General features: G+C 44.9%; 1 protein-coding gene across 1 annotated transcript in view; it reads right to left on the bottom strand.

The window, feature by feature from the left end:
* Positions 1–17,490, bottom strand: part of LAMC1 (laminin subunit gamma 1) — a 176,529-nt gene that overhangs the window by 33,862 nt on the left and 125,177 nt on the right. Inside the window, exons 6-12 of the mRNA XM_040360320.1 lie at positions 16,135–16,252; positions 15,906–16,004; positions 13,029–13,165; positions 9,620–9,742; positions 3,032–3,221; positions 1,154–1,266; positions 253–474 (exon numbers count right to left, since the gene is read on the bottom strand). Of these exons, the coding sequence (XP_040216254.1) occupies positions 253–474; positions 1,154–1,266; positions 3,032–3,221; positions 9,620–9,742; positions 13,029–13,165; positions 15,906–16,004; positions 16,135–16,252 (1,002 nt within the window). The remainder of the gene's footprint in view (positions 1–252; positions 475–1,153; positions 1,267–3,031; positions 3,222–9,619; positions 9,743–13,028; positions 13,166–15,905; positions 16,005–16,134; positions 16,253–17,490) is intronic.

Genomic DNA, 17,490 nt, shown 5'->3' with positions numbered 1-17,490 from the left:
TGTTGGTGTGCCTTGAGGACTGGAGTTGGGAAACACTGCCCTAAAGGGTAACAAGGGCAACAACAAGCACCTGATACAGCGAAAGCAGCTTGTTACCAAGAACACAAAGATTGTCCAACTTGCTGCAACATTTTGTGTATGCAGGTCCCATCCTGTTATGCATTGCATCTGTTGACATACATGATACAATCCCAAATCCTAGCATCTCCTCAGCAGCACCAACTTTTAATATGAGCTGCTGTTCTGTCTCACCTGTCTCAGGGTCACAAGTGTCACTGTGGCCATTGCATGTACAAAGCACACAGGGACTGTAAGGACCAAGGTTGGGGTTCTCTCGCCGGTAGCCAGGAGCACAGCTTTCACAGAACTGTCCGATATATCCAACAGGACAACTGCAAACCTCCACCCAAGGTGCTGAATCGCCAAAACCACGCTGTGCCGTTACCAAGGTAACCTCCTCCAGAAAACCAGCACCTGCACAGAAGAAAAAGAAAAACATGGTCAATAACCTTGCAGCTGAGGATCAAACCCCCAAAAAATGATCTGAAGATGAAAGTTTCAAATGAAGTTGTGGAGTTACGTTTGCAGGCTTAGCAACCAGGCTGTCGTTGAATAACTTGCAGCACGCTTGGCAAGTAATATAAGCTTCACAATAGCCAAGAGCCGCAGGTTGCCTGATCCTTAAGTAGTGCATTTAAAATCCACTTTACACGGCTGTCCGTTCTCCCGCAGAAGAACAATACATGATAACTACATGAAGGAGGGCGGATGCCTGGTCTTTAATGCCAGCAGCTTTTACCACAAGGATTTCACTTTTCAAACACACAGCAAGGATGTCCATTCCAGTGATGTGAAAAATTGAGCTAGACATGTAGCTATGAATAATTCACATCTCACTAGCAAATAAAGACATGGTACTTAAGTGGACAGCATCGTGCCACAAGCTCCTATCAAAGTCAATAAAGCAGGCTAATGGAGGATTCGCAGCTAGTTCCTGGCAGTTGCTGCAGGAAAAAGCAGAAAAACATTTCCATGTACTCTCTCTTTATAGAAATATACAGAATATTTAACAACTAATGAAGAAATAGCCGGTTCAACAATAAGAGACCTGCTCTGTTAAAGATCACAGACCGCAGCTGCTTTTTATTCTTACTTCTTTCACTGTATGTTCCTCGGATTTTGATGGCAGTCAGATTCTGAAGCATTTTCTGGAACTCAAATGGCGATACGGACGGCCTCCATGGATAATCTGTAGCCTCATGTAACCTGAAAAGTACAAATCAGATTAAAGGGTATCATTTAAAAAACTTTAATCTTTTGCACTAACCCAACATGAGAGCTTTTCCATTGACTTACAATAAACAATTCGTTAAAACCGAATTCCACATTTAATTTCCCTTTAAATAGTTTACTTGGGCCAAGCTGGCCCAAACTATTTACTTCAACAGGTGAGCTTAAAGGTTTAAACTGTACGTAGCTTCAGCTAAATACAGTCGTGTTCCAGCAGTGGGACAATCTCATGTCCCTCCCTCTCTTTCTCTCTATAGATATGAGGGGGGAGAGATCGCGAGGGGGAGAGAAAGCGAGGAGGAGAGAGCCGGGAGGGAGGGAGAGATCCGGAGAGAGCCGGGAGGGAGAGATCCGGAGAGAGCCGGGAGGGAGGGAGAGAGCCGGGAGGGAGGGAGAGATCCGAAGAGAGCCGGGAGGGAGAGATCCGGAGAGAGCCGGGAGGGAGAGATCCGGAGAGAGCCGGGAGGGAGGGCGAGATCCGGAGAGAGCCGGGAGGGAGAGATCCGAAGAGAGCCGGGAGGGAGGGAGAGATCGGGAGAGAGCCGGGAGGGAGGGAGAGATCCGGAGAGAGCCGGGAGAGATCCGGAGAGAGCCAGGAGGGAGGGAGAGATCCGGAGAGAGCCGGGAGGGAGAGATCCGGAGAGAGCCGGGAGGGAGAGATCCGGAGAGAGCCGGGAGGGAGAGATCCGGAGAGAGCCGGGAGGGAGAGATCCGGAGAGAGCCGGGAGGGAGAGATCCGGAGAGAGCCGGGAGGGAGAGATCCGGAGAGAGCCGGGAGGGAGGGAGAGAGCCGGGAGGGAGCGATCCAGAGGGAGGGAGGGAGCGATCCAGAGGGAGGGAGGGAGCGATCCAGAGGGAGGGAGGGAGCGATCCAGAGGGAGGGAGCGATCCAGAGGAAGAGATTCATTTTACCTAATGGGATTGGTCTTAATATTTGCCACTTAATGGAGACTGCTGGCAATGGTCTCTGTAAAGCCTGCCTAGACACATCTCGTGCCAACAGCATCTTTCTGAAAACATTTTCTACTGGAACACATGGTAATAGCTATTATATAACAGACTTTCCATTTCCTACAAAATAAATCGGTCAGAAAAATAAAAAATAGATCGAAGAGAATAGCTGTAAAAAAAATAATACAAAAAAAAAATAGTAAGCTGTAAAATGCTTAACATTTTCGTACTCTAAATCGAATTTACTTGATCCGTAACATTTCAGAATGAAACGTTTCAGTGCTAGGACACCCCATTAGTTGAATGTAGCTGGGATCAGGTGAAAGATGGATGATTGTAGAGATATGCCCATATTGTACAGTTATTTATGGAAATGAAAGTTCACAAGAGTTGAGGAGAGTTGGGGGTTTTGAGTAATTTATTGTGGATTAACCCTTCTTCTGCCCTGGATCTGCCTGTCTCCACATCTGCAGAGGATGTACTTGATAAATTCCTTGCATTATTTCACTCCAATGAAAGAAGCAACAGAAAAGTAAATCCCCATCCATCGTAGAAACCAGGAGACAACTACACAGCACATGTCTCTGCGTTTTCTGTCTAGGATCTGCAATTAAAGCTCATCTTTCAAATCCAGATCTCTAGGAAGGAATGCGTTAATACATCTCTGCTTGTAAACACTGTCACTGAAATCTAAACACTTACAGTCCATAAAGCATGTGTATGGGAGGCATATCTCTCCCCATACATCAGAGGACAATGACAATGACTGGAGAACATACAGCCGGCTTACCTGAAAACATATTGCAGGGAGTTTTCACTAGGATAGGAGTTGCCCTGGGCGATGAGGGGTACAGAGACCCTGAGACCGGCACCCTCCAGTACAAGATCCTCCGCAGAAAGCCGAGTGTCTCTCCGCTCCACACGGAAACTGAATGTTAGATTCTGCCCATAACTTAGGCCTTGCTTGCCAAGGAACTTTGCTAAAAGAAAGTGGAAATATCAGAGAGAAGTTCAATGGCTAAATACTGTATATATTTTCATTACACTGTCCAGGAACACATGAACAACAACTCACAACTTGCCAGGCAACAAAAAAAAGCCTGTGTGTGCATGAACAACAATACAAGAGGAAAAAATCCCTCAATGATCAGAGGTCAAGATAGGCCTCATTCACACTTGGGGCCGTTCGGGTCCGTCTGTCACGGACCTGAATGGCCGCTCCATGCATCCCTATGGAGCGTCGGATGTCAGCGGAGACATGTCCGCTGACATCCGACCCGCTAAAAGCAGACGTATGGGGGCCACATCCCCATCCGTCCATGCGGATCGGATCGGGTAAGATCTGATGAAAACGGACATGCTGTCCGTTTTCATCAGATCGCTCCATAGGACACAGCGGTGCCTGACAAGCCCCTCCCCGCTCAGTGAGCAGAGAGGAGCTTGTCATTCGTCGGCTCAGCGGAGATCTGCGGACTGATCTCCCGCTGAGCCGACAGGAGCAGGCGGACTCCGTAGCGACGGAGTCCTCCAAGTGTGAATGAGGCCTTAAAGTACTACAAGATATACCACAATGTGACAGTGTGCAAGTAGAGAGTATTTAAGAAATACTAACATTCAAGGCAGGAGATCCCCCATAAAACATGGGTGTCAAGGAACTTATGAAGGTTAAGCAACATATAAAATATACAGTATTAGGTTTAAGGGCCAGTTCACACCAGACGCAGTTCCGTGCTTTTTTTCTGCACAAAATGCATGCACTGTGTTTTCCATGTATTTCAATGGCTCTAGTTCACACCATGCAGTCAGTTTCTGCACCGGGAACTGACCGAAAACTGACTGCATGGTATGAACTAGAGCCAACAAGAGCAATTGGAATACATGGAAAACACTGTGAATGCATTTTTAGTGCAGAAAAAATGCGCACAAAACTGTACGGAACTGCGTCTGGTGTGAACTGGCCCCTAGGGATGGACCGATGGTGGTGGGCGATTATTGGGGCCCGATATCAGCATTTTTCCCCAAAAAACGGTATCGGTTGAAAAATAGACCGATATTACCGATGTTGGTCTTCGTGGGCCGTGGCCATCTTTTTGGGACCCAGAAGCCTGCAGACCCAGTTATGGGTGCAACTAACAATTAATTTCATAATCGATAAGTTGGCCGATTATTGTTCAGATTAATCGGATAATAGCCTTACAAAAAAATGTGCATTTTAAAAAAAAATTGGCCCAATTTGTTGTTGGGCAGATTACAAAACACAAATTGCCGCAAAAACACATAACATGCTTTTCTGCAGCTTCTCCGTTGAAGTATATTGAACCAAAAAAAAATAGAAATAGCACCGTTTTGCATTAAAAAGTCCTTGCCCTTTCCAAATACGCAGCAGCTGAAAAAAATCATGGATGTGAATGTGTCCCATAGGAAAACATGTAAAATGAACTGTAGTGTGTTTCTGCAAAAAGCACCAAAAAGAGGTGTGAACCCAGGCCTGAGACATTTAGTAACATAATGGGGTTAAAAAAACAAAACAAAAAGTACAAAAAGAGCAAATAATCTCTACTGTAAGGACAATGAAAGTAATATTTTCAGTAGCGATTTGCTTTTTTTGTACTATAAAGGGCTAACTTTAGTTTTTTTTAACCCCATTATGTTACTGGCCGATTAATCGATTATGAAAATTGTAATCGATTAATTTTATAATCGATTAGTTGTTTCGGCCCTAGACCCAGTGTGCAGAAACGCGCAGCACACGTCGCGATTACGCCTAGGTGCACTGGGCTCAACGTTCTGAGTCTAAAAGTCCTGAGGATTGTACTTTTGATACTGTTCATTGTTGACCTTCTCTTAGAGACTGTTCCAACATAGTATTGTGCTGAACACAAAGGAGAGCAGCGCCATCTAAGTGCAGCAGTGTTAAAACATTTTTATTCCCAGACAGACAGTTGGAAACTCACAAGATTGTGGACATAATGGCGCATGTGGAATGATTTAGAAGGTTCATCGACTCCTGGGCGGTAGGCTCGCAGATGGAGAGACAGCTGATGATCCTGGCCACGCTGGAGGCTCCCAGCGCTTCCCGACACTCAGAACGGCTCTGGGGCGGCTATACAAGGAGTGGGGAGCAACACATGTTCGGAGCAGGAAGTGTTGATGTGCGCTCCTCCTCCACCCGGAAGTGAGGTGTACAGCCACCCCAGAGCCACTATCTCTACAATCTTGTGAGCTCCCAATTGTCGGTCTTGGAATAAAAATGTTTTTAATGCTGCTGCACTTAGATGGCGCTGCTCTCCTTTGTGTTTTGCATTTTACAGAGCCCCTTCTAGCTTGTCACGAGCCGGCAGCCGTCCACAGTCAGCCCACCCGAGATCACCATTACATCTTGTACTGCATATGAGCCTCCATGCATGGACTCCCTGATAGAGTTTTTTTAATTGCCCACTCTCTCCGCCCAGCTGATAGATTGCACATGAATATCTGCATTGTCCATAGTATTGTGCTCACCCTGTTTTGTTGCTCTGTTGAGTGTTTTCTGTATTCAATTTGTATGTCATTTTGTCATATTTGGTCCAGGTAACCGACTTTATACTACAATATTGGGGTAGATTCAGGTAGGGGCGTGCACTACTACGGATGCGCAGCGTACCATTTTTACGCTACGCCTCCGTAAATTACTTGAGCTACGCTTCATTCACGAAGCATTTGCTCCGGAATTTGCGGGGGTGTTTCGTAAAAGTGGCCGGCGTAAGCGCGCGTAATTTAAATGATCCCGTAGGGGGCGTGGATCATTTAAATTGGGCGCGTTCCCGCGCCGAACATACTGCGCATGCTCCGTCGGGAACATTTTCCAACGTGCATTGCGGTAAATGACGTCGCAAGGACGTCATTTGCTTCGACGTGAACGTAAATGGCGTCCAGCGCCATTCACGATTCACTTACGCAAACGACGTAAATTTCAAAAATCGCGACGCGGGAACGACGTGTATACTTACCATTGGCTGCGCCTCCTAAGGAGCAGCCTTACGCAGAAATCGACGAACGCAAACGATGTAAAACTCGAACGCCGGGCGCGCGTACATTTGTGAATCGGCGTGAGTATGCAATTTGCATACTCTACGCTGACCACTACGGGAACGCCACCTAGCTGCCATCGTAAGAATGCAGCCTAAGATACGACGGCATAAGAGCCTTATGCCAGTCATATCTTAGGCTACAGTCGGCGTATCGAGCTTTCTGAATACAGAAAGTCGATGCGCTACTTAGCAATTACGCTGCGTAACTATGGATACGCAGGCGTAATTGCTACCTCAATCTACCCCATTGTATTCAGGTAAAAATCCAATAAAAATGGTTTAAAAGAAGAAAAAGAAATGGCATTCCCTGTCCCTTAGGGTTATTTTATTCAAAATATCCCAATTTTCCAGCTTTGGGGGTAGAACAGACATTTTCAGTTTGCTAGGAGTTCCTTGAGCTGTGGCTACTTTACATTCCCACCGATGGTGCCTACAAAGTTTTGGGGTCATCGTCACTTAATAGAGCCAACTGCATGACACTAATGATCTTTTTAGTCATCTGTATGGGAGACATTCTTCCCACTGACCACCAATGTAAGGGGCATTTTTCTTGCTGATGAACAATGAATTGATTTTAGCAGGGCTTCCCCGAGACCTGAAAAGTATTTCCAGGGCTTCTCTGGGGGTAAAAAGGTCCTAAAGGCTGGTGAAGAAGATACCAAACTTAGTAGTACGCTACAAAAAAAAAATCCTTAGTGCCTGCTGCACTGCATCTTTCCACTAGGTGTCAGGGCAAATAATAGAAGTGACATGGACACAATGGCTTTTTCTAAAATAATAAACCACATCCTGATAACTACGCCACTTTTCCCGTACTCCTATAATAATTTGACTGCCAGCTACAAATAATATTTCACCAGAGTTCAGGAGATGTTCCTGATAACAGAATTCATAATGTATTCATTTCCTGCACAGAATGTTCTGCTTTCTTATTCAGAAAGTGTGCTTGTAAAAGGAGCATTCCTAAAGGAGCAAAAACAAGACTCTGTGGTATTGTAGGTCACCTTTAAATAGATCCGTCCTATCTGAATACATTGTTTTACTGGCTGGATTTGTACATGACAAAAATGTCAGCTTCCATCATAAAAATGCTCAAAGGCAGTTTGCTTCACTAATTACCGTATATACTTGAGTATAAGCCTACCCGAATATAAGCCGAAGCACCTAATTTTAAACACAAATAAAAATGGGAAAAACGTATTGACTCGAGTATAAGCCTAGGGTGGGAAAGGCAGCAGCTACTGGTATGTACTACTAGTCTTATCAGAGTGTCCCCATCAGTGTCTGATAAGTCTGATAAGACTGAAAAAAAACACTGATGAGAACACTCTGATAAAAAACTGATGAGTGTGTCCCCATGGGTGTCTTATCAGCGTGTCTCCATCAGTGTTTTATTAGTGTGTCCCCAACAGAGTGTCCCCATCATTGTCCAGTGTCCCATCAGTGTCCTCATTATCTGTGTATGTCCACACTGTACTGTATTGCTTGCCTTAGTTATTAGAGGGGAGTTCCGCTCTCTTTCATCTCCCGACTCCCGCCGTAAAATGCAAACAGCGGGCGGGTAGCCGGGAGGTGCCAAGCCAATGATGTCCTCGCCCCCCCCCCCCCTCCAATCAGCAGTCGCATACACCGTCATGTCCGCTATGAAGGCGTCTTGTGGCTGCAGAGAGGATTTCTAAGTCCCGCACTCCTGACGCCGATATACTGGGGCTTAGAACTGGAGATTGCGGCGGGCCAGGTCAGCGGGACTGGGGGGGGGGGGGGGGGGGGTCTGTGCAAATTCACTTTACAGATTTTTCTGTAAAGGTGAACTTACACTTTAAGGACACCCTCTAAAGCATAGGTCTTCAAACTACGGCCCTCCAGTTGTTCAGGAACTACAATGCCCATCATGCCTAGTCATGTCTGTGAATGTCAGTGTGTTACAATGCCTCATGGGATGTGTAGTTCCACGACAGCTGGAAGGCCGTAGTTTGAGGATCCCTGCTCTAAAGCCTCGTACACTCTACAATTTTTTTTTTTTTTCCCGCTCAACACGGTTTGACTGTAAAAAACTGACAGCTCAGGTCAGAACAGATGTACTAACACAATCCAATGTCAGTATAGCAATCTCCCCTGCTGTTCTATAGTATTCGGACAGCAGACCTTTTACGGTCAAGCCTTCTGTCCGAGAGGCAGCAGTACAGAATGGCTGAACGTCGGCCAGTTTCTACTGAACCGATCAATGCCACCCGACATTCGGCCCGTGTGTCCTAGGTTTTAGGGACACCATAGTCCAGGCAGAAGACCTGCAATTTTAATCCACGTTCTGTGCGCCTTATTTTGAAAGTCAAGACTGCCTTGTACCACATTATTTAGATTATATCCATTTATAATGAAGTATTTGAAGTGTTGAATGTTTATCTGCATTCTATCAGCATGTTTCAAACTACCAATCATAAAAGAAAAAAGTCTTAGGCAGGCAATACATTAACCAATTTTCTTTCCTTTAACCACAAAAATTGCTCAATTCCCCCATCAATACTGACTGGGTTGATGGGGGAATTGAGCAATTTTTGTGGTTGAAGAAAATTGGTTAATGTATTGCCTGCCTAAGGGCCCTTTCACAGGGGCGAACGAACGGTTCGTTTTTCGCATCCGCTAACGTCCGTAAAGATCCGCCTCCGCAAAGATCCGCTTTTTCAGACGGAAGAAAACACTATTTTACTTCTGTCTGGCGGAACGGATCGGATGAATACGGACACACGGTCCGTAATCATCCGATTCCCCATAGGGGAGAGCGGAGGAAAGACAGGGCGGTCTCTGCACAGTGTGCGGGGACCGCCCTGTCCGCCGACAGCTCAGCGGGGATTTACGGATGATCCCCGCTGAGCAGACGGACACACACGGGGCGGATCAATACGGATCCGCTCCGTGTGAAAGAGCCCTAAGACTTTTTTCTTTTGTGATTGGTAGTTTGAAACATGCTGATAAAATGCAGATAAACCTAAACACTCAATCTCTCTCGTGTAGCTGTTTTCCAACAGCAGGAGATTTCCCAGCCATCAGAATACATCGATCAATGATTTCTGCTATAGCTGCCGCTGTGATCACAAAAAAAAAAAGATCAGACAGGTTGGCTGTACTGAGTCTAATCAACAGATCAACTTCAGTACAACCAGTCTGCCCATAAATGGATTGAAATTCGTCCGGTTCCTGCTAAACCAGCCATCTATAGCCAGCTTTACAGGCATGTTTACAATCTACCCAACATACGAATCTAAAACAATTTACATTGCACATAGAACGAGTGATTGATCTTTACTTACAAGGAGCAATGAAGTAGATGGGGAAGTAGCTCTCCGAGGTGACGGACAGCGAACTGGATTCAGAAACCCAGGTGAGAGGAAACTCTGCACCATCCCTCTGTTGTGCCACCCAGCCGTCTGTGTCTGAAACACACAGCAGAACACAAATACATCAGTGTACAGAATTGTGCCCTGTAAAAATCTAAATGGAACCCGAGCAATAAAAATCTGTGCAAAACAAACTTTTATTCATAACAGTTTTCACCACTTAAAACAAGGAAACAAATGTGGAATGATGAATGTTTCCTTACCAACCAGAGACTTTACAACATGAAGTCAGAAATTCATTAGTACTACTATGTGGCAGAAACATTACAAGTGGCCCTTAATCAATTACCATTGATTATTTAAATCCTAAGGACCCTTTCACACGTACGGACCGTATGTTCGCTTTTTTCATCCGTCCGTTGCGGATGAAAACGGGACATACATGGGTCCCTGTGTGATTACGGGTGTCAGCGGATGACCATCCGCTGACACCTGTAATTTGTCCGCCTCCGCAAAGATCCGCATTTTTGGACGGAAGAAAACCCTATTTTTCTTCCGTCTGCCAGATCGGATCGGATGAACACGGACATACGGTCCGTGTTCATCCGATTCCCCATAGAGGAGAGCGGAGGAAAGACAGGGCGGTCCCTGCACAGTGTGCGGGGACCGCCCTGTCAGCTGCCAGCTCAGCAGGGATTTTACGGAGGATCCCCGCTGAGCTGTACGGACACACGGAGGCGGATCATTACTGATCCGCCCCGTGTGAAAGGGCCCTAAGACAGATAGCATTAGTAAATAGATAGGAATGTATATCACATTTACTTTTAGGGCCAGTTCACACCAGATGCAGTTCCGTGCTCATTTTTTTTTGCACTAAAAATGCATGCACAGTGTTTTCCATGTATTCCAATGGCTCTAGTTGGCTCTAGTTCACACCATGCAGTCAGTTTCTGCATCGGAAACTGACTGCATGGTGCCAACTAGAGCCATTGGAATACATGGAAAACACTGTGCATGCATTTTGTGCAGAAAAAAAGCACATGGAACTGAATGGAACTGCGTTTGGTGTAAATTGGCCCTTAACCACTTAAGGACCCCCTACCGACTATATACGTTGGCAGAATGGCACGGCTGGGCATGTACAGATACGTCGCCTTTAAGAGAACAGCCGCAAGTCGGGCACGCGCACGTGACCGGGTCTGAAGCTCTGTGACCGAGCCTGCGGGACCCGATCGCCGCCGGTGTCCTGCGATCAGTCACAGGAGCTGAAGAACGGGCAGAGGCACCTTTCCCGTTCTTCACTGTGGCAGGGACACTGATCGTCTGTTCCCTGATATAGGGAATGACGATCAGTGACGTCACGCCTACAGCCACACCGCCCTACAGTAAGAATCACTCCCTTAGGGCACACATAACCCCTTAGCGCCACTTAGTGGTTAACCACTTCACTGCCATTGTCATTTTCACAGTAATCAGTGCATTTTTATAGCACTTTTCGCTGTGAAAATTACAATGGTCCCAAAAATTTGTCAAAAGTGTCCGATGTGTCCACCATGTCACGAAAAAAATTGCGGATCGCCGCCATTACTAGTAAAAAAAAAAAAAAAAATTGTTAATAAAAATGCCATAAAACTATCCCCTATCTTGTAAACGCGATAAATTTTGCACAAACAAATCAATAAACGCTTATTGCGATTTTTACCAAGAATACGTATCGGCCTAAACTTAGAAAATAATAAAAAAAAAAATTATATATGTTTTGGGGATATTTATTATAGCTAAAAGTAAAAAAATATTGCCAATTTGGCGCATCGCACGACCGCGCAATTGTCAGGTAAAGCGACGCAGTGCCGAATCGCAAAAACTGCCCAGGTCCTTTACCTGCATAATGGTCCGGGTCTTAAGTGGTTATTCTTTTTCCCATCTCTGCTGTATAGCGTGGTTGTAGAAATCTTCACATTTTTTCATTCATCCCACAGGCTAGTTTATGGCCAGCTTTAGCTGCCTTTAGGTTTTAAAGTGGAACTTTGCTCTCCCAATCAACATTGATTATTTTTAATTCTCATGCTGATAGCATTAGTAAATAGATAGGAAAGTGTATGATATTTGTGTTGAGCTTTTTTTTACATTTCTTCAGTTACTTTCTGGTTTCTTGCCTAGGAAAATGTCATACAGAGAAGGGGGGAGGGAGGGGAAGGGAAAAGGAAAAAGGAAAAGGGGAAAAGGAAGGGAAGGCAAAAGGAAGGAAGGGAAGGCAAAAGGAAGGAAGGGAAGGCAAAAGGAAGGAAGGAAGAGAAGGCAAAAGGAAATGGAAAAGGAAGGGGAGGGAAATGGAAAAGGAAGGAATGAAGGAAGGAAGGGAAGGGAAAAGGAAATGGAAAAGGAAGGAAGGGAAAAGGAAAAGCAAATGGAAAAAGGAAAAGGGAAAGCGAAAGGAAGGAGTTTTCACAGCCATACTGTTCTGCATGCATGCTTGAGCTAAAAGCATGAATCATTTGCCCTTACTTACTCAAGATGGCCATGGCTAGAAATGCTAAGGGGGGGGGGGGTGCTTGAAATATTCATTAAATAGTGTTTTTGGTTTGTGGTGCTCAGATGCAGTGAAGATCCATTTTAGGGAAGGAAAGAAAGAAAGAAAGAAAGAAAGAAAGAAAGAAAGAAAGAAAGAAAGAAAGAAAGAAAGAAAGAAAGAAAGAAAGAAAGAAAGAAAGAAAGAAGAAAAGGACACCCACACAACACACTGTACTGTGTACCACAGTGGTTTAAAGAGTACTTTCCTAGACTTGTAGGATATGACATTTAGGAAGAATGAAAAAAGAAGCACTTAAAAAATTATGGAATAGACTTTGATGGTTCAAAGCACCAAAACCAGCTCTATGTTTGTGTGTGTGTGTGGCTCATTCCTAAGAGCAGCAGTTACTACTTCTATTCATCTGGGTTTACGAGCATTTTATTGTGTCTGCTTTGTGACTTTACAGGAAGTCGGAGTCGCAGCAGACGGGTGTCATCTCCGCAGAATCAAGGGGAAAAAAAATTGCGATTTTGTGTTCCGTTTGTGATTCAATCATTTGATACACTCAAACAGTAGCAAAGTTTTATCTTGTTTAAAACATCCCCCCCACATCCAGACATAATACCAGTACACAAGATTCAGGCAAGATAGTATCTATCAGATGTAGTACAGCAATTTGAGTGGGCAAAGTCTGGGAAAAGCTGCGGTGTAAGAGGACAAAGCAGAGTGTGTAAGTAGGAAATCATCTAAACCTAGAAGCACGAAGGATGTGGTTACTGTGAAACAGTAGCTGGGGAATCAGGTGGTCTTTATTAACTGTTCTGCTTATTTTAGAAGGTGACAGAATTTGCAGCTGTAGAAGATAATTACCGATCTCAAATGTTGAAGTGATCGTGGCGACTGTGAAGCCTTCCGCACTGCTGCAGACAGAAGAGTGACCGTAGCAGAAACATGGGGTACAGCCTCTGGGATTTGCTGGATCCATGTGGAAGAATCCTGGCTTACACCTAAGATAAAATAAAATCGATTTCAGCACAATGTACTTCCATACTGCGCAGCTCGACCTTAAAGCGGTGGTTCACCCTCAGTGACACGATTTTACCATCGAGACAGGCATTGTAGCGCGAGCTACAGTATGCCTGTCCCGATTTTTTTACCCCCGTACTCACCGTGTACTCGTACATTATAGATTTCGGCTCCCGCGGGGAATGGGCGTGCCTATGGAGAGGGAGGATGATTGACGGCCGGCCCTGGCACGTCACTCTCCCCCAAGACAGCCGGAGTAGGTCTCGGCTCTTCACGGCGCCTGCGCACAGGCTATGCGCAGGCGCCGTGAAGAGCCAAGCCTATTTCGGCTATTTCCGGAGAAGCGTGACGCACCAGAGCCGGCCGTCAATCATCCTCCGTCTCCATAGGCACGCCCATTCCCCGAGGGTAGTCGGCATCTTCGATGTACGAGTACACGGTGAGTACGGGGATAAAAAAATCGGGACAGGCATACTGTAGCTCGCGCTACAATGCCTGATTTTATGGTAGAAGAAGAAAAACATTTTTTTTTTTTTGGGTTTATAGGGTGAACCCCCGCTTTAAGTACAAGTAAAAAAAAAAAAAAAAAAGCTCCTGCAACTAGGGCTTAAATGCTCATTAAATGTAGAGCGTTTTTCTATGTGTTAATTTATATAGATGCATCAATGTATTTATGTCATTAACCACTTCAGGACCTTGCCTGTTTTTCAGATTTGGTGTTTACAAGATTAAAACAGTTTTTTTTGCTCAAAAATTACTTAAAACCCCTAAACATTATATATATTTTTTCTAACACCCTAGAGAAAAAAATGGCGGTCATTGCAATACTTTTTGTCACACCGTATTTGCGCAGCGGTCTTACAAGCGCACGTTTTTTAATAAAAAAAGAAAACAGTAAAGTTAGCCCAATTTTGTTTTTATTGTGAAAGATAATGTTACGCCAAGTAAAATGATACCCAACATGTCACGCTTCAAAATTCCGCCCGCTCGTGGAATGGCGTCAAACTTTTAACCTTGAAAATCTCCATAGGCGACGTTTAAAAAAAATTCTATAGGTTACATCTTTTGAGTTTCAGAGGAGGTCTAGGGCTAGAATTATTGCTCTCGCTCTAATGATCGCGGTGATACCTCACGTGTGTGGTTTCAACACCGTTTTCATATGTGGGCGCTACTCACGTATGCGTTCGCTTCTGCGCCCGAGCTCGTCGGGACGGGACACTTTTAAAAAGTTTACTTATTTTATTAATTTTTACACTAAAAAAAAAAAAAAAAAAAAGGCTCACTTTTATTCCTATTACAAGGAATGTAAACATCCCTTGTAATAGAAAAAAGCATGACAGGTCCTCTTAAATATGAGCTCTGGGGTCAAAAAGACCTCAGATCCCATATTTAGACTAAAATGCAAAAAAAAAAATGTCAGTAAGCCGTGTGCCACGGGGGCACACGTGTGGGTGCGTGCCTGATCAGGGCTGTGTGCACTCAGACACACACACCGTGGCTTGGCCACGCCCTCTGCTCCTACCCCACAGGATCTGACTGACAGCAGCAAAAGCCTATGGCTCCCACTGCTCTTTGCGTCTTCTGTGAAACCAGAAAGAGGATGGAGGAGAGTTACCTCCGCTTCAGTGTTGGGTTGCAGACAGGACTCGAGTAAATGTTTAGGGATGAGGGATATAGAAGGAACAGTTAGTGGGGTGTTATGTACCTTCATGCACTCCCTGTATTAAAGTTATTTCAAAGGCAATTTTTTGTTTGAAAAAATAACATGTCATACTTACCTGCTCTATGTAATAGTTTGCACAGAGCAGCCCTGATCCTCCTCTTCTCGGGGCCCCTGCTCCTTGCCCCTCCCTCCTGCCCAGTGCCCCCAGAGCAAGCAGCTTGCAATGGGAGCACCCCCAAGCAGGCTTGTTCTAGTTACATGCAGAGCTACAGCTTAAGCCCACCCCCTCTCTCTCTCCCTATTGGCTCACTGGCTGTGATTGACCAATGAGGACTGAGAGTCCCGAGAGAGCCGAGGCTCTTCAGCACATTGCTGGATCACGAAACAGGGACTGCTGCACAGAAAAGCTTTTTTTACCTTCATGCAAAGAATGCATGAACCTAAAAACCCTTGTGCCTTTAGAACCACTTTAAAAAGGTAAAAAAAAAACTTTAGACTTTAGAGCTTTAAGCCTAGTACACACGACCAGAATACCATACATATGCTGCTTTGAAGCGATCGTATGATAATTTGATCGTTAATACACAGCTTTCATCTTAAAGCTTGGAAGCATTGAACTTCATTTTTTTCAGCACGTCGTTGTGTTTTACGTCACCGCGTTCAGACACGATCGTTTTTTAACTGATGGTGTGTAGGCGCGACGGACCATCAGTCAGTTAACCGACGAAAGCGGTCCATCAGACCGTTTTTTCATCGGATGGACCGATCGTGTGTACACGGCATTACAGTTTTACAACACTTCTGAATTTTTATTCTGTTGTGTGAGAATTTTCGTACTTTAGTAACCTATTCGTTTTCGATATAGAGCCTAGCATGCAAACAAAAAAAAATTACAATCATTTGTCCGACAATCCCATCGTGTGTATGAGGCATAAGAGTTTTATCAAATCAGAATGCAGTGCATCTTTGGGATACCAGTACATTTTATACATACCCCAAACTATATACAACCAGTTGCCCAGCACAAAAACATACCCCCAGTTTGGCCACACTTTTACCTTTCACAATTGAAACCCTCTACATTATCCTTACAGCCGCAGCGTCCAGTCTCCACATTGCATTCATCTGTACTTCCAGCGGGGTTACAAGCACATGGCCTGTTGGAAAAAAAAAAAAAAAAGAGAAACCTTAGGATTCAGGAGAACATCTTCATAAATTCATCGATATTTCAAAGCAGCAGTCAAATAGGCAAAATGTTTTCTACTATATTTCATATGAGCTCAATACCTGCATCCAGCCTCAGTGAGTGAATGAAAACCAGGTTGGCATCGATCGCACTTCTCACCCATCACCCCAGGCTTACAGCTACACCGTCCATAGTTATCACACTGGGTACTGAGAGAGCCTGCGCAGAGTAAAGATAGTTATGATAAAATGTTAATTGACAAGAAGACAGCAGCAGAAAATGTATGCACCTATTTATAAATCTGCCCACATACAGCAGTCATAAGTCAGATGCTTCCAAGTGGGCTAAGCAGTAAAATCCTTTTCTCAGAAAGAAGCACAGAGACATATATAGTTGTATCCTACGAGTCTGCATGTCGGAGCCCAGCAGACAACACTGGCTCTTTTTCTCAAGAAACAATAGCCTATCGGTTAAAACAGTCAACATGGTTGTCAGCCTACAAACATCTGCAGATGTCCCAATTTTGGCAAGATCAGGCAACAAATGCTGAATATTAATACTGTAAAAAAAATGCTCAGACAGCAACTCCAAGCACAATTCAACATGGAAGTTTATCTTGATTACATTTTAATTAAAATAGAACTTGAGGGAAAAAAATACAAAACAAAAAATCCCCTAGGACTGAATATAATGGAGAAACCATGAGTTCCTGAAAAGCAATGATGCCTTTTTCGACCTTGAATGTAAGGCCCCATACACACGACCGAGTTTCTCGGCAGAATTCAGCCAGAAACTCGGTCCGAGCCGTATTCTGCCGAGAAACTCGGTCGTGTGTACACTTTTCAGCGAGGAAGCCGACGAGGAACTCGTCGGGCCAAATAGAGAACATGTTCTCTATTTTCTCGTTAGTCAATGGGAAAAGTCACCCCGCCGAGATCCTCGGCGGCTTCAACACTGAACTCGATGTGTTTGGCACGTCGAGTTCCTCGGTCGTGTGTACGGGGCCTCAGACAAAGAAAGGACCAACAAATCTGCTTGTGAATTATAGACAGGAGCCAATTTAAAGTGATTGTAAAGTCTCTTTTTTTTGTTACAATAACACTTTAACATAAATATTTTATACTTAACTGGACTGTGTAATGGTTTTGGACAGAGAAGCCTTGTTTCTTCTCGGGTCCCCCACCAGCGCTCCTGGCTCTTCCCCCCACTGAGTGCCCCCATAGCAAGCCACTTGCTATGGGGGCACTCGTGCGTGCCCCCCCCCCCCCCCCATGACTGGCTGTGGTTGACAGCAGCAAGAGCCATGGCTCCCTCTGCTGTATCTAAGCCAATGAGGAGAGCGGCGGTTTTAACACCTTTTTGGCAGCTAGTGGGGGTTAAAAGCGCCCCGCTAGCGCCCAAAAAGTGGCACAAAAACTACGGTAAAGCTCCACTAAAAAATAGCGTCGCTTTGCCGC

Source organism: Rana temporaria, chromosome 7, assembly GCF_905171775.1.
Source record: "Rana temporaria chromosome 7, aRanTem1.1, whole genome shotgun sequence".
NCBI classification, from domain to species: Eukaryota; Metazoa; Chordata; class Amphibia; order Anura; family Ranidae; genus Rana; species Rana temporaria.
Note: the sequence above shows the minus strand (reverse complement) of the source record. Positions and strands in the feature narration are given on the sequence as shown.